This window comes from Syngnathus acus, chromosome 11, assembly GCF_901709675.1.
Source record: "Syngnathus acus chromosome 11, fSynAcu1.2, whole genome shotgun sequence".
Lineage (NCBI taxonomy): Eukaryota > Metazoa > Chordata > Actinopteri > Syngnathiformes > Syngnathidae > Syngnathus > Syngnathus acus.
Window position 1 is genome coordinate 7,306,633 of NC_051096.1, and position 26,722 is coordinate 7,333,354.

The window sequence follows — 26,722 nt, forward strand, 5'->3', positions numbered from 1 at the left end:
AGGGAACAGAACAGAACAGAACAGTGGTGGGAAGGAGGGGTGTTGGCTTTCATACTACTGCTTTAAAAACGAGGTGGCCTATGCTTCGCTCACACATAAAAAGCAAGGCCAATTATAGATGCAACTTTCAGGATATTTTGGTCCCCCCACCCCTCTTACATTTTTTTTCTCCCCCCTCTCCCTTCCTTTCAAGCTGAAGAGCCTCTCTTACTTTTTGAGCATCCTGCCGCCACCACAAGAGTCCACATTGGCACGGCGGCGACGCCCTTTTGGGGCTGCTCCCGCTGGGTCGGGCCGGGGCAGGGGCCGCACGCTTCTGGAGCAGGCCTGTGTTTAAGTTGGCCCAATGATTACAGAACAGCATTACTTGCGACGTGCCGTTAGATGGAGAAACTTCTCTGATCCTATTACGCAAATTTAGTGCGGCTCTGACAGGTTTACGTGGATTGGACCGCAACATCTGTCGGGGTTTTTTTTTTTTAAGCATCATTTCATTTACCTCATTGGGATTTTTTTCTTCTGGGCTGATGGCCAGTTAATCACATAGCGCATTTCAACAAACTATTTGTAGATTTACAGTGAAATTGTGAAATACCATTTTTTTTTTTATCTAGAATTTTTTTGCCATAACAAAGCGCTTCATGTAAATGTGAATTTGCACATCAATGTTGATTTCGTTTTTATCTGAAAGCTCAGACTTTTTACTAGTTCTGAACTTAAAACAGATCAAATTGAAGTTAGCCTATTTGAGTTCTCAGTGACTTATTTCACATGCATACGCATTTTATTTTACTGACTGTCTTTGTTAGAAGAGGATTTCCCACTCACATAGAGCCAATTGCGAGTCTTTAATTAACACAACATGCCGGTTTCTTGAATGTGGGAGGAAGCAGGGGGGTGAACCTCGAAACAGAAAATGATTTAACCCCTTTCAAGTGCTAACCACATGTTCCATCTACATTTTGAGTACATCAAGCAAACAATTGTCCATCCCACATGACATTTTCCCTCAAAGGTTGACATGTGTGAAGGGACGCAATACGGAAAACAAAATCGACATAACCTCCGAAGTGGGTTACACCCTGAACGTTTGCAGGTCAAAGCCAAAAAGCCAAGCAAAGCTTGAGCGTTTCCCCACATTAAAATGTTCTATGGTATTTTTTTTTAAATCATCCACCACAATCTTAGGAAATAAATCTCCAGCGCTGCAAAGCGTCAACATTTGAATGTGACAGACAAGAAATAACAGAGCCATTCCATCCAGGCCTATTTGAGAGCCAGGCTATGTATAGATGGATGCACGCCACAGACACCGTCCAATATAGCAATATTGCCTCTGTGCTATCAAGTTGCATCTCAGTTTTTGTTTCGTTATGCCATAGCTACATCTAATAGGGATAAATAGCTCTGGCGCCACCTTGTGGCATCTATAGGCCACGGTCGGTCCTCTTCCGGATAAAGTAAGCTGACCCATGGCCTCTTTCTGACGCATCGCTGACAAATGGCGGCCAGGTGTTTTTGAATGTCGGCCATATTTAGCCGCTAAGCAAAGAGTTTGACCGTTCAGACGCAATGGCGTATTTTTAACTCATACTATATGAACCTCTTGAACAAAACACATATTACGTGTCAGCCTCATGACACATTTAATTTGACTTGTTTACTTTGTGACTTATTTAGTTTCCCTTGCTTATTTGCTTTCATGACATTATGGTATTTTCAGTGCATGAAAAATAAGTATTTTCAACAAATGGGAGATTCACACACAGCTGAAATGTGACTTGTAGTTATTTTTCTCACCTTGCCACTAGATGATGCCAAAGACCACCTTTGTGAGAGAGCGTTGTGCTGACTCTCAGAAGTTAGGAACACAACTTTCTTCATCCTGCAATTCACTTTTGTCTATTCAATGTTATCACATGGAAAAATGAAATTGTAAGTCATACAAAGATAAAATGTCCAAAATAACAGAAATAGTAGATTACAGTTAACTTGTATTTATATATTCATGAAAATAAAACTAATTATTTTAGGCAGTTCCAATTTTGAATTTTGCTTCCCTGAAGTAGCTACTTAAATATGTAAATGGTTAGAGTGCCTTGAGTATTACAGGCAATATCACATTTGATGAAATGCATTGATTAGATTCTCTCCTGTTTCATTCCTTCTGGGATCTTCCTCTAATCAAAGAGTGATAATGAACAAGATTCACCATGCAAGCCGGCAGCATTGTGCAACTCAATATGGAAGAAAATATACACAAGCCTGCAGGAAAGTGTCGAAGCAGGCAAGCTCAACAACCCCGCTCGCTGTTTTTCATTTTAGCTCCATTACTCAGCCTCATTTATTGAATTTGGGCGGATGACCGTCGCTGGCAAAGGAGCAGTTGAGCATCCTGATGGAATATTTCATGAAAATCTTCTACCACTGGACTTTGCTCTTCAACAAAAACAAACAAAAGTGGGTAGAGGAAACCAGGCACCTGCTTATTGCGGAGCTCCATCAGGGTTCCAAGGCAACTTGGCTCCACAAATTACAGCTCTGCAGCGCGAGGAGGCCCCGAACGCCCCTCTGCGAGTGCTCTTAATTGTGTGGCCCTCTGGTTCGCCTGACGTTTGTGTAGCGTGTGGTATAATTACGCCAACTTGGGCCACTGCTCATTTCCCCACCTACTGAACAAACAGCTGCACCGGGTCACCGCGAGGAGAAAGACGAAGCTGTATTTTTGACCACAACATCGGTGAAATGGTTAATCTCGTAACATGCATCATTAAAACATCATTGAATTCAACACACCTCTGTTCTTTGCTGTGATTGGCCAATCTTCATTATGTCCACAGGTGAGCGAGCATGCAAATCGACGACCAGAAGATTCAAACCGAGAACCTGTCGACTGCGAGGCAGACCCGCTCCGGTGTATCAGCCGTGATAGAAGACAGAAGGCTTTTAAAAGCTCAGCATTTGTTTGTTTTATTATTCAAGTGTGCTATGGCTTCACCCAGCTGTGCCACGCCACCCAGTGAGTCACCCGCACCGAATCATGCACACATCCTTTAAAAGAGCAACAAAGGTGCAAAGTCAACTTTTAAATAAACTACGTAGAATGTTCCTTTACCTTGGCCTTTCTCTTCCGCCACTGCTGACTTTAGGCATGATCGTGTAATCGCAAGACTCCTGTTTTAGAAATACGGTAGGCATGATTTGTTCAATCACAGAGAGGATGGAACACAAACAGCCGTAATGGGACATTGCTAACAGAGGAATGGACAACCACTGGCGGAGCTAGAGGGGGTGGCGCGGGGGCACTGACCCCCACCTAGTGACAGGTCGGAGTATTTTCAGGGTATTTTTATTCACATATCTTTTTATTTTATCAGTGAAGAATTTTAGGGGTTTGTTTAAAAAAAAAAAAGATCTAGCCACCCCCCTAAGGGGATTTTCTTTTTAGCTCCGCCAGTATGGACAACGTCGCCACATGCAAACTAACAGTTTTTCTCAGCTTTGCAATGTTTAGGGTGGAAACACGACGAGCCTTATGCCGGCGATGCTGTGTGTGTGTGCGTGCGTGCGTGCCATCTGTCGAGGACCTAACATGTGGCACGGGCCGAGAGCAGACCAATCAGAGTCATACTGTATGTGGTGGATGAGTAGGGGGGCGAGGGAGGCATTGGAAAATTGATTTGACATTTAGGTGAACAAATTAGCTGAGGCTGATATTTACTAAAAAAAAAACAACAACAATACAAACGTATGTAGGAGTCAATCACTACTGTTTGAATGATCATAATTAAAACATAATAAAATTCTGAAATGATCCTTATAAATCCGTTTTAGTTTGAATCTTGCCATGACCGTTTGAAAGATGCCCACGGTTTCTTCAAGGCACAGGTATTACGCAAATATGTAAAAATACACATGCCTCTATTTTGTTGTAATTATTCTCAAGCTTGATACAAACATATAAGCCGGTCGTGTTCCCATAATGAAACAATGTTTATCTCACTCACCATTGCCTTGCCTGTGTACATTTGAGCCCCATCAAGATTGAATCCAAAATAAAACGACTTCTCTCATTTAACGAGACAAGGCAAGATGGGCAGAGATTTGAACTCGTAAATATATTTACATTGGCTATAACTTAATAGAGGAATGAGCGCTTTAGTCTTGTGCCACGTATGAAAAGCTAAAATTGAGATATAAACAATATACAGTTGAAATGCTTTCACCTTGCGTCCATAGACCAGCTGAGAGAGAGAGAAAAGGCAGATTGGGCTTTAAAACAGGCCGGAATGGTCTCAAATATCTACAAAGGAGACCTGGCCTGGCGAGATGATGCACCTCAGTAGTCTTTCTTGGAAAACTTCTTGGATTATTATTATTATTATTCTTATTTTTTTTTTTTAGAAGAACGGAGGTATGTACATTGTGTGTCATTTGAAAAGGAGCAAAGCAAAACAAACAAAACAAGGCGCTTGGTTCAAACCTGAGAGCAGTTATTGGCGAGTTTGACCAGGCGGGACGTTAAAATGCATGGACGGAAAGCAGATCTGGTTGAAACACAAAATGCAAAAGGGACTTGTTGTAAATTAGGTATGGGCTGATAGTCACTGGCGGAGCTAGAGGGGACGGGATGGGGGCACTGCCCCCCCCCCCTAAGTGTTTTATTTGTTTGCTATTTTCTCTATCTTCTCATCAGTCTGCCTAACCTGTAATGAACCTTCATCAGAGATTTTGGAAGATTTTTGGGGGTTTGTTAAAAATGTGTTGTTTTGCAGACCCCCCCCTGAGATATCCTTGCCCCTACACACACACGGGCCACCCAAGGAAAAAATTCTCACTCCGCCAGTGCTGATAGTTACACATTCAATCCAAATATACCCCAAAGGATCATGCTGATGATTAGTAGCAGTTCATTAAAAATCATTGTGAAGAATTTCAAATGCCCATATCTCATCCTTCGGACCGTCTTCTGCCTCTTGACCTATTTGTTCCTTTATAGAAATAATGGATGTCCATTTTATGTAAATCCTGACATCATTGTTTTTTTTTTTTTTGAAAGGTGGCCAGATATGATCTTGCAAAAGGAGACTAAAAGGAGGATGAAATGAATAACAGCAGTATGACCCTTTGGATTCCAAACGAAGCCGCTTGGCGACAGACAAAAGAAGGTCACAAAAACTACCAATTATTAGATGCACATGCTAATATTCGCAACCATGTTTGTGTGTGATGGCTTGTAGAAAAATCATCAGCGACGGACGGGTTCTTCAAGTTGAGGTGAAGCGTGCGTCCTGTCCTCCCTTATGAAAAATAGCATCTCCCCAAGTTTCTAGAGTCCATCTGGAAGGTCTAACAAATGTTTGTAAGTGGTAATCCCTTGAAAAAATAGACATCCATGCTTCATGCTTTGCATCCCATGAGCGCGTTCTCCATCAGGAGCAAAAACCAAAAAGGGAAAGTGCTTGACTTGGCCTTGGCCAAGCCAGCTAGATGGACTTTCTCCTCCTCATGAGATGGAGCTTCTCGGTGAAGCTGCGGAGGCCCGGCGACACCGAGCTGATGGGCGACGGGTAGAAGCTGTTCTTCAGCGTGCTGGGCGAGATCTCCTCGATCTTGTAGGAGATGGAGTGATAGTAGTGGCCCGGGTTCAGATGCGAGCCCAGCGAGTTCTGGTGGGAGAAGGCACATCCCAGTCCGCCCATCAGCCTCCCGGGGACGGGAAGCTCGTGCGAGCGGTAGCGCATGCAGGAGCACACCGAGTGCAAGTCGCTCATCTCCTCGGGGCGGCGGTTCTCGCGCCCGCCTCGCCGCCGCCCTCGCTGCAGCGACTCGTCCTGAATGTGAATGATCATGCTGTTGCGGTTCCCCGCCAGCGAGGCCCGCTCCTCGGCGTCCCGCCGCTCGTCCTCGCTGTTCATGGTCAGGAAGCGCAGCACCACCAGGTTGAGGAAGGCCCCGATGACCGTCAGGCCCACCAGGATGTACATGAAGCTGAAGGCCACATAGAGCGGCTTCCTCTGAAGGGCCCTGTTCTTCTGCAGGGCCACAAAGTCCCCGAAGCCGATGGTGGTCAAGGTGATGAAGCAGTAGTAGTACGACTGGAAAAAGCTCCAATCCTCGTAGTGCGAGAAGGCGGCGGCGCCGATGCACAGCGTGCCGATGCAGGAGAAGAAGCCCACCGTCACCATGTTCTCCATGGAGACCTCGGTGATGCTCATCCCGCAGCACTTTTTGATGCGCTTCAGCAGGTACTTGACAAACGTGTTCATCCTCTCGCCCAGACTCTGGAACATCACCAGAGTCAAGGGGATGCCCAGGACGGCGTAGAACATGCAGAAGGCTTTGCCTGCGTCGGTCCCCGGCGCCGCGTGCCCGTACCCTGGCGGGAACAAGAAAGAAATGCACGAGTTGGAATTTTTGTTTACAGTGCAGGCTGCCAAAAAAAAAAAAGCCGAGGTGGAACTGGCACGCATCGCGGTGGGGCGGGGGGGGGTTATCCAATTAGTTTGCCGAGAGGTAGATGAGTTTGGAAGAGGGGAACTACCGCGGAGCCAGTGACGCTTTTAGCTAATGAAACTTAAGCTGCTGACTCACAAACGGGCCTTTGCAAATATTGCACTTTACAAAACTCTATAGCGGGGAAACAGATGTCGCGTCGAGCCGGCCGAGGCTATTTGGAGAATAATATAGCGCGGAAAAGGTGTCATTTGGCGTTTGCATCACTTGACCGCTTCTTTTTGCAAATGTCGCGTGGAAAAAAATAGAAAAGATTATTATAGAGGCTCTCGAGTACAGTGTCGCTTGAAAGCGCTTTTGTTTCAAAATGACTCAATGATGTCTTGTTGTTGTCTTGGGAACGCTCGTGTTTGTTGTGCCGGGCACAGGTGCTTTTGTGCTTTGCGTGTGTGTGCACAGGTGATGCTTGTGTGTGTTTGTCCAAAGCCACGAAAACACACACACACACGAGCACACGCACAAAGAGACTGCTTTGAAATAAAATCAGAAAAGACAGTCTGCGAGTAAAGGCAAACAATTATGACATCATCTGTGGTTGCTAGTCAATGTTACACCACCAGAAAATGATGTAAACATTCATTGGATGAAAGGAAGGAACGAACTGTCCAATGATACGTGCAAATGTTTGAAGTTAAAAAAAAAAAGGCTCCAATCGATGGCGCGATCAACTGACCGAGTCCATCATGCAAGACGGGTGAGAAACAAAGCGCCTGCCATGTTCTACACTGCATGAGTCATCTCGTATTTGGCCGCTTTGCACTTATTTGGAGCGTCTGCCCACACCTCCACCAGTGCGCGTGCAAAAGTGTTGGACTTTTGAGTCATTGATGCTCAAATTGAACTGACATGGCATGAAAGGGCAAAATCTATTCCCATGTGACTCCATTCTAATATGGTACATTTTTCAATTATCTCCTCATGCAAATGGCAACAGCCTAATGAATACATCAACGCGGAACGACAGATTTCATCGCCGTGAGAAGACAAATGAGAATATTCGAGCTATAAGATGACAACTGCACATTATACACATGGTACTTCACAATGACTTTTCACTCAATAATCCAAGAGCCACATTCAAATGGTCCAAATGAATTTGCGATGACATTAGCATATTACACTGTGCTTTTTGTTTTTTTTCACTTTTGTTAACAGTTCCGCTCTACTCCGCCGCTCCACCGAGAGCTGTTCTTGTTAAATCGTTCCAAATGGCCTAAAAAAAAATCTGCAAAAAAAAAAAAACGACACCTAAATTAAGTCTAGCGGTCACACGAGGCCTCGGTCTGACTGGTTGATTAAGATTAAAATGACTTGCATTGCTAACTTATTCACTGGGTATGTCTTAACTCACCAAGGACTAACACCTCAATTAGACCAAACAATTGTTGAGTTATGTCGGAACAAATCAGATGTGAGAGAGCCAATAAATCATTCAATCAAAACGGTCTCCAATCACCAAATTGAAATGAGAGTTTCAGGACAGGCGAGCGAGTGCTTTTCGAGAGCTCCAAACACAAAAGCACCTAATGGTCGTCTTGCATCCCGGCGGGCAAAGCGGACCAACTTTACGGGGGCTTTTCAGTCTGGCTGTTAGAAATCACCCCTTTTAGCTCCAAAAAAAAAAAAAAACAGCTTAGAGCTGTGTTAACTTTGCCATAATGGGGATGCTTTTGATTTTTATGGAGATAATTGGGCTCCGGGGGGGGTCATAGCATGGCATTTGCTGACCGGAGGGGGGTAGAGCGCACCTATTGATGCAAAGGAGTGTTTTAAATCTCAGTCGCCAAAAGCCAGAAAAAGGGCAAATGGGTTCTGCTTCTTTTTCAAAATCTACAAAATGTGTGTAAATGACTCGACATCAATGATAATACAAGAAACGTTGAAGTCCGACTAAATTTCACTTTTTGTCATGAATTATTTATAAAGTAGTCAAGGCTGACACTCATTAGCGCCCGCGACTACAAGTGTAGAGCACTCGCTTAAACCAGCAGCGCCTTTTCCACCTTTCATCTGCCTCCAACCTTCTCAGGTAGCCCAGAGGTGTGCATTGCTGCGGGCTTTGGCATTTTAATGAAGGTCAAGAGGAGCGCAGAGGTGAGAAGACGCCAGGCCAGTTAAGGGGGCTGCCCGGGTTAACCGGGAGCTTGACATCTGCCCGGGATTCATTTTTGCCTCTGACTTGAGGACTCACACTAAACATGCATCAAATCATTATTTTTGCTTGATAATTCTTTTGAGCCACAATTGGAAAGATTTTCACAGGTTCTTTTTTTTTTTTGTGAGAGGGACAAGTGTGATGAGGTGCACGTCATGGCCATCAGACATCTCAGGTATGAGATTCAAGTACCCCAGGGAAGAATACTAATAACAATACACGCCGCCTGCATTCAGATGTTCGCATTTCATGTTAGACCAGGCTCACCTCGTTATTGTAAAAGGAAGCCTCGGGTCGCATGCGCGGGCAATTATTGGCTAAATGAACGGGAATGAATTCATTTCATGCTATGCCGTCTTTGTTGGCCTCTTCGGAAAAGTCGGAAAGCTGCGGAGAACATAGATATGCAGCATTTCCCTCCCTAAGATGTTCCAACCGATGCAAAAAAAAAAAATACTAGCTCCACCAGTGAAAACAGAGAAGGCTGCATTGGGATAACACTGATAATAATATTTTCGCATAAAAATGTAGTGGTTAAAGAGCATCACCCAGCCAGTGTTAGAAACATAAATAATTGAAAGATTCAGGAGGAGGGAAACTGGATGGCCCTCAGCGATGAACACGAGGAGGCAACAGATGCATGTGGCGACGCCAAACAATGCGAGGAGCTGTCAAGACGCCGCCTTTTTGCCGTGTGACAGCTTGTCACACACTCAAATGTGATTGGGTGTCTTGGCAGAAGGCTGCTGGTGACCACCATGACCCGCATGGTCCAAAGGTCCCAGACCCTCAATCCAAGATGCAACTGAGTCCGCTTTGAAATAAACGTGAGTCACGTGAAGGAGTGACTGGTCGTGCGGCTCAAAACTCCAACATGGCCGCCGTCGTAAAGAGCCAAAAGGGGATGCAAATGAATGGTCAATTATTTAAAAGTCATTAATGTCTGCTGAGCTGTGTGGAATAAAACCAGAGTGATGTTTGCCTCATCCGAAATCTGCAACTGAGTTTTAATGCTGGCAACAAGGTAGTTTAGTCCGATCACCAACATTTTTATGTTTAGGTTGTGATTTGGGGCCGGTGCTTTCCCGAAGCAACGTAAAGTGGCATGAAATTGTCCGTCATTGTCTTTTTAATGTGCTCAATAGTTCATTGAAGAGTCTTTCAGAGTTTTTTGATTTTAACCGATCAATAGAATAGATTTGTAGGGGGAGAAAAATACTACGTTGTTACGTTATAAGATTCCGGCCTGACATCGGTGATCATTTTGGACCTCTTTACTCTCACATGAACAAGAATGGGGAGCATTTGCATTATACAAGAAAAGTAGTCATTTACAAAATGTTGCAATATTTAAAAATAGATATATAATTACAGAAATCATTCAATTATTTTTTATAATCTGTCTAAAATTATTATTTTTTATTAATTTGCCACATCTTAATTCTCATAGGATTATCAAAACTGAGCAACTTCATCAGACAGGATGAGTAATGACAAAAGCAAACATAAAAAATCCAAATCAAAAAAACAAACCACACGATGCTCATCTCACAGCTTTACAACCTGTGTGGGTCAGCGCTCGTGCCAGCTTCTTTGTATTTGTTTTCCACCCTGCAGAGGAGCCGCATTTAGCAACAGAGGCACTACTCGCGCTTATTCCCCAAAAAAAATAAAAAAAATAGCAATTCTGAGCGAGCGGACCGCACACTGTTCACCAGCCGCCAACGCAGGTTTTCATGCTGCTGTTGGGCGCCGATAACTCACAAGAGTTACACATGCACACACACTCCCACCAAATCAAGTGCTTGTGAGACAACTGCGTGGGAGCGCATTACAGCGCCATTTCTTCGCAGGGAAGATAATTGTCACCGTCCGGAAGGAGAGAATTAGCAGCAGGTGGTCCGCTGGAGTCATGTGGGTCATATAATCATCACTGATATCACAAAGTCTTTCCCCTGCCTTGCCTTGTTCTGTAATTTCCCCTAAAGATGCCAGAAGCTAGCGGGAAAGGACTACTTTTGTCTAAATGAAGCTCTTCAATTCACTTAATAAGATTCCGCGGGAAAGCAATCTGTTACATATTTGCAGGTCATGTCAAGGTTAGCTTTGTTTTTGTTGTTTACTTTCGCCAAAGTTCTCCTGTGGTCTCGGCTGATTATTTTGCTGTAATGAAGTAACGTATTCCTCATTTCACGACCTCGCAATTTATTTTGGGTTTTGTGCACTCATAAAGCAGCAAAACAATAAGCCCGTCAAAGCTAAGCACGAATCCTGTTTGGCCTGTTTTCTTTCTTTGGGATAGCTGCTTTTTATTCGTCACTGTCAACGCATGCCCAGGGGCAAAGTGATGCACACCAGAGACAGATTATCAAGCCACTTCCAATTAAATACTGCAGGGACACATATCTAGGTGTACTCATGCATCATAGAACCTTCTTTTTTTGTTTGACCTTTTCATGTATTTAATAACTATTTTGATTCTGTTGAATAAAATCAGAAGGTTAATGGCGCAGACTGCAAAAGAATTAAATAAATAAAAATATTAAATACTACTACTAATAAATAATATTAATAAAATATTTTGTGCATATTAGATTCGTGAAGGCTCGCTAACTTCAGCTAGCTCAGTCAAGACGCAGACCTCAGCCAAGGCTTGACTTATCCCATATCCATCACAAGTTTGGAGATTTATTTTTTTTTTTCTCTCTCTCGTGGTCCACATCCGTTATTAATTTGCAAACCCCCAAAAGTAGCCCAAAAAACAGCAGAATACCCCCGCGGGGCAAGCTAACCCTAAACGAGATAATTGCTCTCTGGGGGACTTTGCATACTTTGTCCAACATTCTGTGCACAACAAGAACTTTACAGGAAGGATTTATGAGCTTAATGATATTAAAAATGCATTATTTATTATATAATAAACATGTTTTTGATGAAGGGAAATTGGGTCATTTTTATGACCTAAAAATGTTTTTGTACAAACATCCGTTGCAAACTGTATGCATAATCTGAACAACAATAAAAAAAATGTTTCGCTAACTTCAAATGTCTTCTATTTGCTGAGCCCAACAGTTCTCACCAATGACTTAATGATAGTATTTGCATGTCACCATCAACACATTGGCTCCCTATGTGCACTCCTCATCCCTCTTAGAAGACAGACAGTTGTTCACGTAGCGTGACGGGCTACTTATTGAAAAATGTCGTGCCGGCGCACTTTGCTGCCAGTAGATTATTTTCACTTTGCCGAGGCCGCCCGCCGGGAGCTTGATGGAGACTTTGGCGCGGATCGATGGGAATATTTTCCCGCTGTGCCGGTGATCACTGTGGGATTCGGACGTGCCGGAGACGACAGGTCTGGACCTGCGATGGACCCCCTCGGAGTGTGACGGTCGGCCATCAAGGGAGCTCTTCTTACGAGTGAGACGAGGTTAATAGACTGCATTTGTTCACTATTTGGCAAGTCTAAGATATTTTTTGCCCCGAGGGCCTAGCTCCGCCAGTGCACAACTGCATAATATTACTTTTCCCTCAAAATGGAAATCTCTACTTTTGTGTTTGATCTCTTTTTGTGGTCACTCAGTGCACACCATATATATACGGCCGTGTTGATATTTCCGACATTTAGCCGAGATGACTTTGGTCTCCCGGCAACGTGGCGCGTCGCCCATGTAGCCGCGGCCACTCTTGTAGCGAGAGACGCCGCTGCAGCTGTCGTGACTAAGTGTCACATTCTGTGCAATTACTCCCTGAAATCAACAGAGTCAAGCTGCAGGTCAGTAAGGGATGAAAAAAAGGAGGGAGGGGAGCAGCGTTGGGGCCGGAGACGGCGACTTTTTCAGAATTTCTTTCAGATCTATGACGATAATGAGGAGGTAAGAATCTCCTTATCAATGGAGTGTTGCGAAGCGACACCTCCCTCCGGCTGATGGTCTTTTTTATCTCCTCGCCTTGATATTCAAAGCCAAACAATTAATCCTGATATCGACCTCAACTTCTATTACTACTGGAGATGAAGCCAACAAAAAAAACAAGGTCATGACACTCCATGTGTAAACACGTGATGGTAATGCATTTAAAACTATAATAGGTCATTTTTCGTAGTATGTCGGCACTACGACTACTGGCTCCGGAGTCTGCGGCATATCAAATGAGACATAATTGCAATCGTTAATGGCCTTTAGTGCTACATGATAACGATGCAGGAAATGGACCTAAATGGCCCTGAGATCCCTTTAAAGCACTTCAACAAAATAATATATTTACAGCATATTGCTCTATTAGCTTGCTCGCTCGCTTCCAAGATACCAGCGTAATCTCCATGACTTTTGAACGTTTAAGTGCACCCTTTTGTCACTGCTGATATGTTCCGAATGAACACATTGAAGCTCCTTAAATGCGTGCTACAAGTTGTGTGCACCTGGTGAACCCGAAATAAAGTTCAGATGTTCTAGTAGGCAGACATTTTTGTGTCTTACAGCTGGATATGTAATAAGTGCAACACTGAAAGCGTTGCAGGAATTGCTGGCAAGTACTGGCTGTTTAGTATACGTGACAACAATCTTCTGTCTTCCTTATATTGTATATTTGGGCAGTGTTTTTACTTTACTCTTCTAATATGGCATATTTGTTGACCTGGCTCATGTCTTGAGTAGGAACACAAAGCATCAGCTATCTTAATAGATATCTTATTGTATTTCTTCCAGAGCTGCACGATGATGGCCGATATAATTAGTTTCCACAAACAGCGCCGTTGACAAGGGCCAAATGATTCCCTTATCTTCCCCGTAGCGACTTTTCCACTTGTTCAATTTCACCGGGCCCAAATCAACATTAGATCCCGGGCGCGCCATGCAACGCGGTCTCATTATTTCGCAGAAAAAAATAATAATCCTCGCACTTCGGCTGATAAGACAAAGAAAAAAATGCTGCGAGCTGAATGTGATTGAGAGTCGGCACTCAACCTCGGTCCACATTTCTGACGAGCTTAGGTCCGAGTCTGTCACAATACAATCAGATCCCAGTGCAACCATTTTGCCAGACACATGCCGCCGACTCATTGGGCCTTGGACACTCAAATGTCTTTGCGCGGAGATGATTTTATCCAGCGTCCAGCCACAAATCGAGAGCACCATCGGGAGACTTTGGAGAAGGCGTCCTCATTTTCCCACAGAGAGGCCGCAGAGAATGCAAGCACTCGATAGGAACATGAATATTACAGTGGCTCGGCTAGCCGTAGCCTGGAAACAACAGCGGGCGGAGAGTCGTCGACCGCAACTGGCGGCTGCGGCCCCGCTCTTAAGTGTTGCCTGGCAAAATGTGGAGGACAGGGCCCTGCCTGCGGTGCATTAGCCTCTCAAGCCCTCACCTTGAATAACAGCATGTGACTCCCCATAATGGAGGGGCCCAGTAACCTCCGCACAAGGGGGGGAAGTTCAAGCAACAAGTCGAACCCAGTCAGTCCAACAACACGGCTGAGACACACCCACCGGCGCGTGAAAAGAAAACGTGCGGCAGCTCCAAATAAATCTTCAAGATGCAAATGCGCTTCGGCAATTAGCGTCAAACCGGGGTGACTTATGTTCCCTTTGAGGGCCAATCATGAACCATAAACGCTAGCTATAAAAACACAACAGGGGAAGGGAAGGGAGGGAAAAAAAACCAACCATTTTTTTTATCATTCTGAGCTTTCACAGTTCATCCTTAATTTCCCTTTTTGTTGCGCTCTTCCAAAGAGAGGCCATAAAGAGGGCGGGGGGGGAAATCATAACTGATGATGATTGGCCTTTCATGATGTGTCATGTCATCCCTCAAATCTTAACGGCCACAATATTAGGCACACCTGCACCATTTTGTGTGTATTACACATTTAAATCGATCTATCTGGATGTATATTTCTACGCATATACTATACAATTGCTTTACATACAGGATATTCAAATGAATTCTTGCAGCCACTTATAAGAAACACTTGAGCTTCTTTGCATGGCAATAATTTGTCAGCATTTTGCAGCTGACATGCAAACTGTTGCACGGCACCACAGTTTGTATTGCATCACACTGGCTCAAGAGCAAAATATTAGAAAGACCTCTCAGAACAATTGCAGCACAGTCCATCCAAATAAATTGACCCACGGGGGAGGGGGGACGCACGTGTGACAAGGCATCGGCAGTGACGTCACCGGCTAATTATATGCGCGATGCACAACGCAAAAATTCCGTCCAACTTGTCAAACAATTTAAAAAAGAATCGTGTTCATCATAACTTTCAAATTCGCTGTGCTAGCGCAAATTGGAGTGCGTCTTCGTGGTGCAAAAGTTGAGTTAAATGCGCCAAATGCATCGCATGTTGCATAATTGCAACTAATTACACTTGCGGAGCAACAATGCGAAAACTTTGTTTGAACGGACACCAAAAGGCTCGGATTACATTCTAAAAATGCTATCCGAGGCGTGGACGGAGTGCGCGGATGGCCACTTACCTATGGTGGTGATGACCGTGATGGCAAAGTAAAAGGAGCCGGCGAATTTCCACTGCACCCCGGCTCGGTGGGGCTCGGCCTCCATGATGATAGTCTCCAGCTTGCGGTAGTCGTCCTCGCTGATGTTGTACTTCCCCTGGAGGCGCCGCTCCTCGGCTTCCAGCTGCTCCTTCTCCCTCATCTCGAAATCGGACTCCAGGGCGTCGAAGACGGCGGCCCCCACCAGGAGGTAGGTGAGCGTGCAAATGATCAGGGATAAGGTCCGCACGTTTTGCCGCTTCATGGCCACGAGGAGCCGGCGAGTGAGGGGCTCATGTCCCCTCGTGTTCCCCGGGATGGTGCGACGAGAAGGGAAGAAGCCGAATGCACTGCGCCTGGAGGCGGCGGTGGACGCGCGGAGGGGCGCGCTCCGATGACGATGGCCGAGGTGGGCGCCTGCGGGGCTGGGGCAGCGGTACGAGAAGCCTGGATCGTGCTCCTGGTTGGTGGAGAGACACAAAAGACTGCTGGAGCGTCTGGACCAGGAGCCCTGCAGCCGCGAGACCCTGCGCAACACCCGTCCGAACCAAGTCCTCCCGGTGCGCAGTGCCATCAACTAGCTGCTGTCAGTACCACCTGCTGGGTTCCGCCGACACCGCGCAGCGAATCATCTGGACATCTTAATATTCACGCGCACAGCGTGTGGAAGCATCCTCCTTAAGTTTTCAGAACCAACCTGTTCGCCTCAACATCTTCCGGCATGCACTTTTTTTTTTTTTTACGCACGCATTCCCCAGGCAGGCGAAGGCAGCTGCAAAACAGTTGTTCCTTTTATCCTAAAAATCTCCCAGGGAGCATCCCGACAAAATGTGCTGAGTGGTCAAAAGAAGCCGTGGAGTGAGTGCCACTTGTGGCGAGATTCAAATATTCCACGCTCGCCGAATGACAACAGGTTCCATAGCAAGGGAGAGGAGCTTCCACTCGCTTTCTTGTGCGTGTGTGACGTTTTCGGGGTGAAGACAAATAATATGCGTAAAAGGACATCAGTCCGCTCCCCGTGTGCGTTCGTGCGTGCGCTCGTGACAACCGCGGCACTCTGAGTGGGTGAGGTGGGGGGCGTGGGTTAGCAGCTCACGGATCTCCCTCCCTTCCTCCCTCCACGAACTCAATTAGACAATAATAAATAAATAAAAACTAGTGTGTGCGTGTGCTCGTGCAAAGAGGAGCGTGTGGCGTGAGTTCAGCACGCGTCCATTTAATTCCACGCGCTCTATAGCGCAAAATCGGAGGGAGTCACAGCTTCTGCTTCACATTTCTAAAAGGTGTGACACAAATGCAACAAATTCCGCTTATTCAACACCCAAAATTTTAATGTCAGCGCGTGACCCCTCCCATTCGCACTAAGTGACCGCTCTAACGCGCAATGGCGTGTGGAGCTGTCCATGGTGCTGAACAGCCTAATAACGCATTTTGCTGCTGCCGCCTCACTCTAGGCAACACGTTGATTTTTAGCTGGATGTATTTCTGACTAGTTAAAAATAAATGTGAAAATCTAAGAAGGTATAATAATTCTTGAAAAGACAACTACAATATGTGAACTTTATAAAGCACTTTAAATGGTCGCATGAATGCGAACACTCAAGTAAATAGTTACCGGGTGTCCTGGTCTCAGTTTGGTCCTTGCCCCTACATTGCAATGGTTCTAAAACTTTTAAATGTATTGCTGTCTTAATAGCTGTGTAACGTTTTTATTTTTTGCTTACATATCGGCCTCAACACACATTCGCGGCTAATCAACAGCATCTTGAAGCACGGCCTATATTTAACTACCCCGTGGTCAACATCTCAAGTCTCGGGCCAACGCAGAACGCCCACAGAACTCCTAATGCACTCGCGGCGGAGACGCTCGGAAAAGAAAAGTTTAATTATGGCAAGCGCCTAGCTTCGTCTCCATGGCGATGAAGTTGCAGTATGATTTTTTTTTTTGCTGTGTGTTGATCTCGAGATATATAACATTTGAATTGTGATTGATCAAACTCAGGAAGCCGGATTTAGACGGAAATTTGCGTCAATATGATTTACACTCATTTGACTTGCAGGATTTAGTCAGGATTTAGCATCTTGCTCTACTGGTCGCTGGGAGATACGTCATTGTCTCCGAGATGATTTGTTAGCTCTGCCAGACCTCAGTAGCGGCAAACGCTAACAAGCTCCTCATGATATATTTCTGCGCGAGCTAACGTGGCAAATTGATTGCGATGGGACGCGTGGAAAAAAAGAAACGCCGCCCTTCGCTACAATCACAGTAGCGCAACTAAAAGGAGCGGTAAAGGCAGATCATTTTGATGACACCTTGTGTTGCATCGTTTGTGACATGCTTTCGATCGATGACGTGATTTACAAGACGTGGTGACGCCCCGGTGATGGAGGGGCCCTTTAGCGGCTGCTGCTGATAGACGCAGACAAAGGCCATCACTCATCGACGCTAACAAGCTTTTTTTTCTACTCTTTGTGCTGCGTTTGCTGAGGGCTGACACTCCTTACTGTACATGAATACAGTGCGATGCAAAGGACCTCTCACACTCAAATGCCGACTTGACCAAACTATTCAGAGGTCAAAAGAGCGGTCGAAGAGTCTCTCAGCTCAGTCGCATCACTATATTTGGTGCCCATTTGCACTTTCTTGAAGGGCGCCCATTAGCTCGTAGCATGGGGTGATAAAAAACATGCCAAATGAGCAAGTGAAAATCCCCAAGTGACGTTGAGAATGTCTTAACTTTATGGAGCATGGGCCTTAAGGGCACAAGAGCCACAAGTGGAAGTGGCGTCTCATGCTGCGCCATCAGCGTGTGGCGTTTGTTCTGTTGTCATGGGGACGGCGCGCTTATCTTTACACAATCTATGGACGGAGTCGCTTAGCGTATCATTTCCAGCCACACGTGGACAGTCAACCGATTGAATAAGCGGCTGATGGGGACTCTTCGGCTCAGTCTTCTATCCTAGCTTTAAACAAGCCCAGCGTGGGATCATTTACATATCAAGGGAGGTAGTGGGACTTTGGCAGTGGACATGATTAAGTCTCACTGCGGAAAGTAAAAGCGGCTTTAATTGAAGTCGTGCTTCGTTTGCATTTTCGTTCAAATTCCTATGAACTTTTTTATAAAAGAGTTTCGGGCTGCTGTCGCACTCAATAAACATTCGCTAAATGAAATGCTTTAAGGGGCGTGGCCTACTGAGTGCTATCAAGATTCGGATTGCGTCAAAATATACTCGCTCTGATTCAATGATGTGCTACAGGCTAGAAATGATCAGTGGACTTACGTTTCAAACACAAACTCACCTGTCCGTCCGTCTCAAGCATTGAAAGAACAAAGTTGAGGTCAAATCTCTTTGGTGCTGCAACAAGATGTAACGACCGCTTGGGGGCTCGTACGACCGAGCGTAATCCCGTCTTTGTCATCTTGCTGCCAAGTAAAAGAGATCCACAGAGGTATAGTGTCCAAATACACGCGCACGAATTGAGCAGAATTTAAAATCTTACCTTTCCGAAGAGCTGCAAATCGTTGGAATGACAACGGGCAATAGGGAAAAACAACTTTATGGATTTCATTTATTTACATTTGAATGAGCGCTATTTCTCTGTAAATCAGTTGGGACGGAAAAAAAAAGAACTTACCAAGGTGTACATCTTAGCTACAGACTGGCACGTGGTAGCCAGCCAGGCTAGTTGGCAAGATAACCCCTAACATGGTTGGTTTCATGTTTAAAAAAAGGACATTTACATGTGATGTTCTACTTTATTTACAGATATGAACACTAAATGGATCAGATTGGCGGGCTGGTCAAGCAGCGTCTTTTAAAAGGGTGTCCATTGTCCTGATGTGGACGCTGGGAAGAGTGAACCAGGCCAAAGGCAGCTCTCGCCTGGCGCTGTCGTCCTGAAATTTGATGTTAAGGTAGAAATCTCCAGTGTAGAGGAAAAGCAGAGCACCCATGCAGATGGAATTTTCTTTGGGTTTGACCTGGAGACAAGCAGGAAGAATTATTAGCGGATTCCCTTCGACTCATTCTTTCAAACGTCTACGCTGGGAGTTTGTTTGGCTTCCATTTCCATAACATGCTGTGTTAGCATGAAGCAATGAACATTCCTCAGGCAAAAGAGTGTGTATAGTAACCGTGTCGATGCAGAAGGTGTTGGAGCCGATGAAGGTGACGGCGTCGCCCAGGTCGTAGTTCTGCACCCCGTTCTGGTAGTCCTGATAGGGCACCACGGTCAGCGCCAGCGGGCCCACCGAGTTCTTGCTCCGATTGGTCAGCTTGATCTCCAAGGAGACGGCGTCGCCCACTTGGCAGTCGGCGATGACGTCGCAGTCGCACGGCTTCCCGTTCACCAACACGTCTGCAGAGATCCCCAAAATGGAAATATGGATTTAGCCTCCCCCTCCAACATTGCGCTGTGAACTCTCCGTGCCATGCAACGTTTTAGCCTTCTCGAGAGGCTCCGAGATTTGTTGATTACTTTGATGAATCGGCGTGCAAATGAAAGTTCATTAAAGCCCATTACGCAAAACCAAAGCACATTTGAAACCTTGAAAAAGAACAACTCGTCAACAACGGAAGAAACATTTGAAGGCTATCAATGTGCGTTAAAAGCTATTTCAGATCATCTCGCACTCGACTTACTTTTTTATTCCTCCCCCTGCCAAGCGGAGACCACAATTGTGAGTCATAATTAAACGCTTCCATGCGCACATGGCTTTTGTCTTAGACAAGTGACGAGCGAGTCCAAGCTAACCTCGCTAACCTCCCATGATGTGGCCCTTCTTGGCCCAGATGCAGAAGCCAACAGGGCGATTTGATTTGAACAAGCCGACTCCAAAAACACACACGCAAGCACACACGCGGAGCAAATGTCACACGCGTTGTGGTGTCACGCCCGCGGCTGCGATAAACACTGTGAGTCACAGCAGCTGACGCCTTGTGACAAGCTGATGAAAGAGCCCAGCGCTGTTTGGAAAGTGGATTGGGCATGGGGGCCTGGAGATGGACAGATATTGGGGTGAAGCTGCTGCGCGTGGGGGCATCAATAATGCGCAGCTTCCACCACAATAGAGAGAAAAGGTTTTCAACCTGACTGAAATTGGCTTATTATGGAGGAGGAGAAGGGGGGGGTCCTGAATTTTCACTTGCAGAGGCAGCACTTCATGTGGCCTCCTTCTAATTAACTGCTTGATTGTGTTTGGACACGCTCATAAATGCATTGTTTGTTAATCAACTTGTGGTGCTGACACAAGGCTACAGTTGCAGGAGTCGCCACAGCAACAAGGTGATGGTTATGTCAGGCCGTAAAAGCTTACTCCCGTCAAAAAAAAAAAAGACGCATACATCAAACTGATACTCGCAGATTATAAAAGCACTCCGCCCATCGCCGGAGCAGATGCCAGATGTGAGAGCGGAGGATGGAAAGTAAGACTTTTGCCGCCGCTAACTGGATTTAGGGTGTGCGTCACGACAGGTGTGGTGTCAGCTCATGACTGTGGAAAAGTGCGGCGCGGTCCAAGGGGACTCCAGAATATTCTCACACGCCTCAACTTCTCATTTTCCATTCTTCATTTGAAACTAATTCTGCAAATATTTCTATCAGTAGCTCAAAGATGAAGAGATTGGCATCACAATAACATTGTAAAAAAAACAACAACAAAAAACAGTCATCTGACCCTTCCACATTGACTGCAAAATGAAAATCTATCCCGACCCGATTTGAATGACAATATCCCAAAGAGTCTGGCCGTAAATGTTTGGGCTTGTTTATTTCTATGGCTGCATAAGAAGCACAGCGCAGAAAAGCATTTCCCTTCAAGCCGACCGACGCTGTCAACACATAATGGGGCGCCATTCGATGGCTTGAATTACATGTGACAAACGGACAAAGACATTTATTTGTGCATTTACCTCTCGTGAGAAACAGTAGTTTTGAATACGACATATAAAAGCTTCCTGCGGTTTAATCGTTTCATCACATTTTTTAAGTACTTAACCATTTTGGGTAATGAGAAAAATGGTTGAATTCCCTTAAGGCTGTTATTCCATTGAACTGCTAATGATGGCTCTCAATTTGAATAAATGGGAAAAATTAGCAAGCTACATGTGGCTAAAGTCCAATTAATTTATTCCAATTAATTAATGCCGAGCCTGTTGCGAAAACTAGAAATTGTGACTAACGGTGACGACGCACTCGTACGATTCCTGATTTATGTCAACGACAAGCCCATCTGACTTCATATGACATCGATGTATATATTTGCAATGGAACGACAACAGCAACAATACTTTGTATTCCATACGGTACGATTCCAAATGAAGGAAGAGAGACGAGGAGGCCGTGATTGTTTTGAGTCATCTCTGGGAAACAAAAAATAAAATAAAAGTCATTAGCCAGTCTCCCCTGAGAGTTGCTCTGTATGCCGAGGTCTAAACACGGCGTCTGTCATCTGCCTAGCCTCCCTTTTCCCCGCCTCATTACTCGCCGGCTCTGCTCGCCTGCCTGCGCGCTTGATACATTGCAACTGTAATTATGCAAATGAATCGATTTTACCTTCAACAATAAAACTTTAATATGTATAGATAAGCTTCGGCAGGGAGCCGGAATGTATTGATGGCTTTTTACGGACGTGCGAGATGTTTGTTTAATAGCCCAAATTGAGCTACTTACATGATTAGCTATCGTTACACTGATAACAGTCAGAGTGTCATCGAGGGCGATAACGACAGACGAGCAATCACACTAATCCTACTGTACATTCGATTAAGTATGATGACGTTTAATGGCAGCCATCTGTGCCTCACGCATTTGAACTCCATCAATCCATCCAGCATCAGGGTTGTGGGGTTATCTGCAGATTTGACTTTGGGCAAAAGGAAGATTGTTCATTTCTCTAAAATGGGACTCAGCGGTTGCAAATACAATAGAACAGCAAGGACCCCGAAACGGAGCCTTGTGGAACACCGGGTTTGAACTGGCACATTTTTGGCTTGAGTTAATGAATACAGTATGCCTGCTATATGTTTGCATATGATAAAAGGGAATCATTTCTTTTAACTACACTTATTAAAGAAAATCACATTTCAAAGCTTCATGCATTAACTCTGCTTCGCTCGCTCGCCTTAATTCAGGCTCTGCGCTATGCCCGTATTCCCGGGTGCGTTCAGTAGAGCAAGCCATCAAGTGGGAGGCTGAAAGCATGTAAAAATTGCTCCTGATGACGCATAGGAAGGGGGTGACATGAAGAGGATTTCCCAGGCATTAGCTAAAGGCGTTGTGCTTGAAGGCAAAGTCATTTTCTCATGTTAACAAAAAAAAGGAGCACCACAAAAGCCCAGACGACTCACCCACTCACAATCTGCCGTGCCAAGATGCTCTTGTTGTGTATGCGCTAAAGAAAAGGCTATTATGTTAAAGCTAAATTAATCCCACAGGTGCCAAAAAATAAATAAATACATGAACAATAAAACGGACGCATATGAAGGGAAAATGAATTATTAATGGATATGAATTCTTAGCAAGCATTTTTTTGGTTTCATTTATCTCTCTTACTGGGACAGTTGAGTAGACTGTCAAAAACTAACTTTAGTGGCAAATTCTCAGTCAAGCAAAACTGCAAAGGTAATGAGCTGTCACGAGTCTAACCCCGGGGCCAAATCACTAAAGACAGCTACCTACAACATTATTATTTCCTCTCAGAACAAATGGCAATCGATGTCTTTGAAAAAAAATGACTTCAGTCACCTGCTGGGCCTCACATGATTCATTGTGGATTGATGAGATCATTAAAAAGCAACTCTACTATCTGCCTGCATTTTGAGCTTTATTTTGCCACAACACTAATCACAGGCAACATAGCTCTATTGGTGAAAACTCGAATAATCGCTAAAAAAAAACGGGGGTCATCCTTTGGTACTGTAAGATTCCAATCGAAATCAAATCGTCTATATCTGTAGAGTCACATCAGTCCTCCAAGTGATTAATGGCTGAATAATGCAAAGCCTCTTGCAAATGGCCCAAAGATGCAAACCCGCTTTCCGTGACTCGGAATCAAATTAGAGCCGAACGGCGCGGCGTCTGAAGCCGCGCGCAATCAATCAAAGCGTACAAAAGCAGGTAACAGTCGGCGCTCTTTGCATCAGCCTCCTCCTACGACTTTCTTTTTTTTTTTTTGGCACTTCTCAACTTATCAGGTATTTGAAATCCCCCTCTTTAGCTTTCCTGTGTTATTTGCCCGGAGGCAACGGCGAGACTGATGTGCAATTTTCAGTTTACTATTCTAAACTATTCTAAATTTAAAATGAACGCACTTACATACAGTAAGTTCACATGTGGAAAATTTCTCTCTGAAAGCCCTTGAAGGGAGACGCAAGCATTTATTATTTAAAACATTCATAATATGCTAGCCTCCAGTTATTTATGCAAAGCGATAGTTATAAAAGGGTGACGCCTGCTGAAATTTGCTCAGGGGTGAAAAGAAAAAAAAAAAGTAGATGCTAAATCCAGGTACATTAGTACCTCTACATCTGGCCTTTTACTTTTCCATCCGCACCCACGAGAGCTTGTAATGGCCGTTTGCTAATGGCAATCAAATGCAATAGCCCTGAAATAAGTGCAATATTTTCTGGGCTCTTTATCGTAGCGATCCAATAGTGTCACGAAACGGCGCTTCCAATAGCGGCTCAAATAATTGACGTCTAACCTGGATAATAAAGTGGTGCAACAAACATAGACTTGTGTTTACTGTTTGATCCCGTTGGCAGTTTAGCAGCTTGGCTTGGCCGTTTTTAATTATTCAGCTTCGATACGACCTGAGTGAACACCGCGTCCAAAGCGGCCGAGACATCTCTGCCAACGAGGGCACCGAGTTACAAACACACGCTGGTTTATTGATGCGCTTCTGTCAGAATAGAAGCCAACGTCTTGCTAGAAGACCAGACCATCTGAAAATTGTTCCAGACGCAAGTTGTCACATAGACGCTCACAAGGCATGAAATGAAACCGCCGAGGAAAAATAACGGGAATAATTCAGTTTGTGTCGTTTTTTTCCCTGACAACAATGGAAACGATTCTCAATCGGCAAAGCGAGAAAAAAAAAAAAAGTCGCTACAAGTCTGGCTTCCTCATCAGTGGTGTTTCGCTTACGCGCGCCCCGACGGGGGAGAGAGACGAAAGGGCAAGTGGGCTTCATTTTAAGAGCCTTTTCTGTGGCTGTAAAAACAAATACTCACAGCTTCACGAGTAAAGAAAAGCAAAGCCACTATAAGCTGCCGGAGCGGGAGGGCATGGAGCATCCTAATGCTCTGCACTCTGATGAATATCGTTACAGGAGTGGGATCTTTGCAAGAAAAGACCGATGTCAGCTTTTAGTATAAGAAAGAAAGCCCATACAAGCAACGGAAAAAAACCACATTGCCAATTGGCTCGTTAGTTACACACACGACTTGCAAAGTATAGATTTTTTTTTTCTTCTTCCAATGTCCAAAGACCACTTCTAAATCAAAAGCACTTTAGGCAGTTGTGCTCTGATGCCCATTAAAACATGAGTTTGAATGTAATTGGCTCGTTCTCAACACTGCCCCAGCTGTTGGAGGGTGTGCGCACTTGTGCAACGTACTTCTTTTTTTTTTTTAGCCATCGTCACAATAATGGTGACAAAATTCTTTCTTTTTTTATATACACAGAACGCTGGCATTTGAACAGGGGTGTGTAGACTTTTAATAACCACCATAGATTGTGGAAAAAACAACAACTGACTTTTCCTTCGAGAAATCACTTGTGGTGACCAACCAATAAGACCTTATTGGCTGACTCAGCTATGAGGATCCAACACATTGATTAGCTGCCAGGCTGCAATTTAAATGCGACTGCTCTGATAGCTTTGTTTCGTGTTGAGGAAAGCTGTAAGGATCTTCGCATGTACACGCGGACGCTGTTGCTCAACTAAACGCTCAACATATACTTGCAAATTCTGCCCCAGACATTTCCCTTTGGAATAGAGAACAACATCTTGAGCAGAAGGTTAAGCTTGAATGGTCAAAAGTTTGGAACGAAATTTACTTGCCGTCCAAAAATAAACACTCTATTATTTATAGTCTATTTATGAAAAAAATATAACTGTGGGTTGTGGACTGTTGGGCCCCATTTCAGTGTGCAGCACGGCTGGGATTTGTGCATTGGCAATGAGCACTGTGTTATTTGGGGGAAAATAACCCTGAAGCCTTCAATTGACACAACTGCTCATGTTTGAGGATAAAAAAATTTGTCCTGCCATCTTTTGGGGGATGAATTTTACACAGTAGTTTGCTTTCGCTTGATCATGCCTACTGTGCGAGTAGGAGTGGTTCTCTTTTTGTCTAAATACCACTTTTTGGCTTTTGCATTCGAACTCTTCAAAATGAAAAATGCCACAGCAAAATTTACTGTCGCTGAGTCATTCAGCAAAAAGCCCGTTGAAGGCGGGGATCTGACAACTATTTGGACGTCACGGGAACTGATTGACTCCGTTGCAGATGTAGGAGTTTCTTTCCTCATCCTTTCTGATGACTAATAACTGGAGCCGCGGCGACAGACGCTGAAGGAGGCAATGCCCCCCTGCATGATGAACGAGCGAGACAGAAATTAGATTAGGACTTGTGCACTGAATAAATGAACACATTCATGAAGTGGGGGGGGGGAATAGAAATAAAAAAAAGGTGGCAAGATGCGGCCGTTCGCACGTTTCTTCCCTTCTAAATAAAGTGTGGCTTGGAGGAACAGCTCGCCTCTGTTTACAATTTGAATATCTGCAGCAAGTTGTTAGTTGGCTAACCTAGCTATCTTGCGCTACAATAGCTGTCAAAAAAAATTGTTGGTATGTTAACTCCTGAGCTGAGGGTTTGTGCAAAATATCTGATTCGGCCGCTAATATTGGAATCTTTCCAAGTTGCCATCAGGCAGAAAGACAGCAAACAGCACGATGATGATGATCATCATCATAATACAAGAGGAAATCAGCATTATGATACGATTAAAAATCCGATGATACGCACTTAACGGCTGGGAAAACTATCCGAGGGCACGATGACATGGAGAGAGCAGCAGTGACCGGCTTTTCCTAAGTGTCATCATAAAACCACAACTAGCAAACAAATGTTATAACCGATTTAGTCATCACACAAGTGGCGGGCCAATTAGACAGACTGTGCGGATTGGACGCCAATTATCAGTCCAAACGCTTTAGTGAACAAAGATCTTTTTTTCCCCAAAATGTCCTATCGCAAGATCTTGTTTTTTATTTTACTGCACTCGTTAATAGGCTTCTAACCATTTTCTATACTGCTTATCGCCAAACTTAAATAACCTCCTCAATAATTTCCCTCATCAATTTGAGATATGTCCCCCAACTGCATTAAAGTGAAACGCACGACATGTAGTATGTGCCATTAGACCCTAATTATATCCAAGCGTGGTTTTAAATAGATACTTCCCATGAGCCGGGTCTATAAAAATGTACTGGTAATGATTTTTTTTTAATGCTCCTGTAATGTCTAATACAGTAAACCCTCA

At 44.6% G+C, this 26,722-nt stretch overlaps 2 protein-coding genes across 3 annotated transcripts in view; both read right to left on the reverse strand.

Annotated features, from left to right (window-relative positions):
* Nucleotides 1–3,757: 3,757 nt before the first annotated feature.
* On the reverse strand, nt 3,758–18,631 carry kcnk9 (potassium channel, subfamily K, member 9). Its single transcript, XM_037263571.1, has 3 exons — nt 18,473–18,631; nt 15,154–15,631; nt 3,758–6,379 (listed from the first exon to the last, which is right to left on the reverse strand). Exons 1-3 carry the CDS (start codon nt 18,590–18,592, stop codon nt 5,487–5,489), a joined length of 1,491 nt encoding a protein of 496 aa, XP_037119466.1. The 5' UTR covers nt 18,593–18,631; the 3' UTR covers nt 3,758–5,486.
* Nucleotides 18,632–18,910: 279 nt separating this feature from the next.
* Nucleotides 18,911–26,722, reverse strand: part of trappc9 (trafficking protein particle complex 9) — a 54,837-nt gene continuing 47,025 nt past the window's right edge. For both annotated transcript variants that reach the window (XM_037263570.1, XM_037263569.1), the window contains 2 exons: nt 19,308–19,531; nt 18,911–19,154 (listed from right to left, as the gene is read on the reverse strand). In XM_037263570.1, coding sequence (XP_037119465.1) covers nt 18,975–19,154; nt 19,308–19,531 — 404 coding nt within the window. In that variant the 3' untranslated portion in view covers nt 18,911–18,974. The remainder of the gene's footprint in view (nt 19,155–19,307; nt 19,532–26,722) is intronic.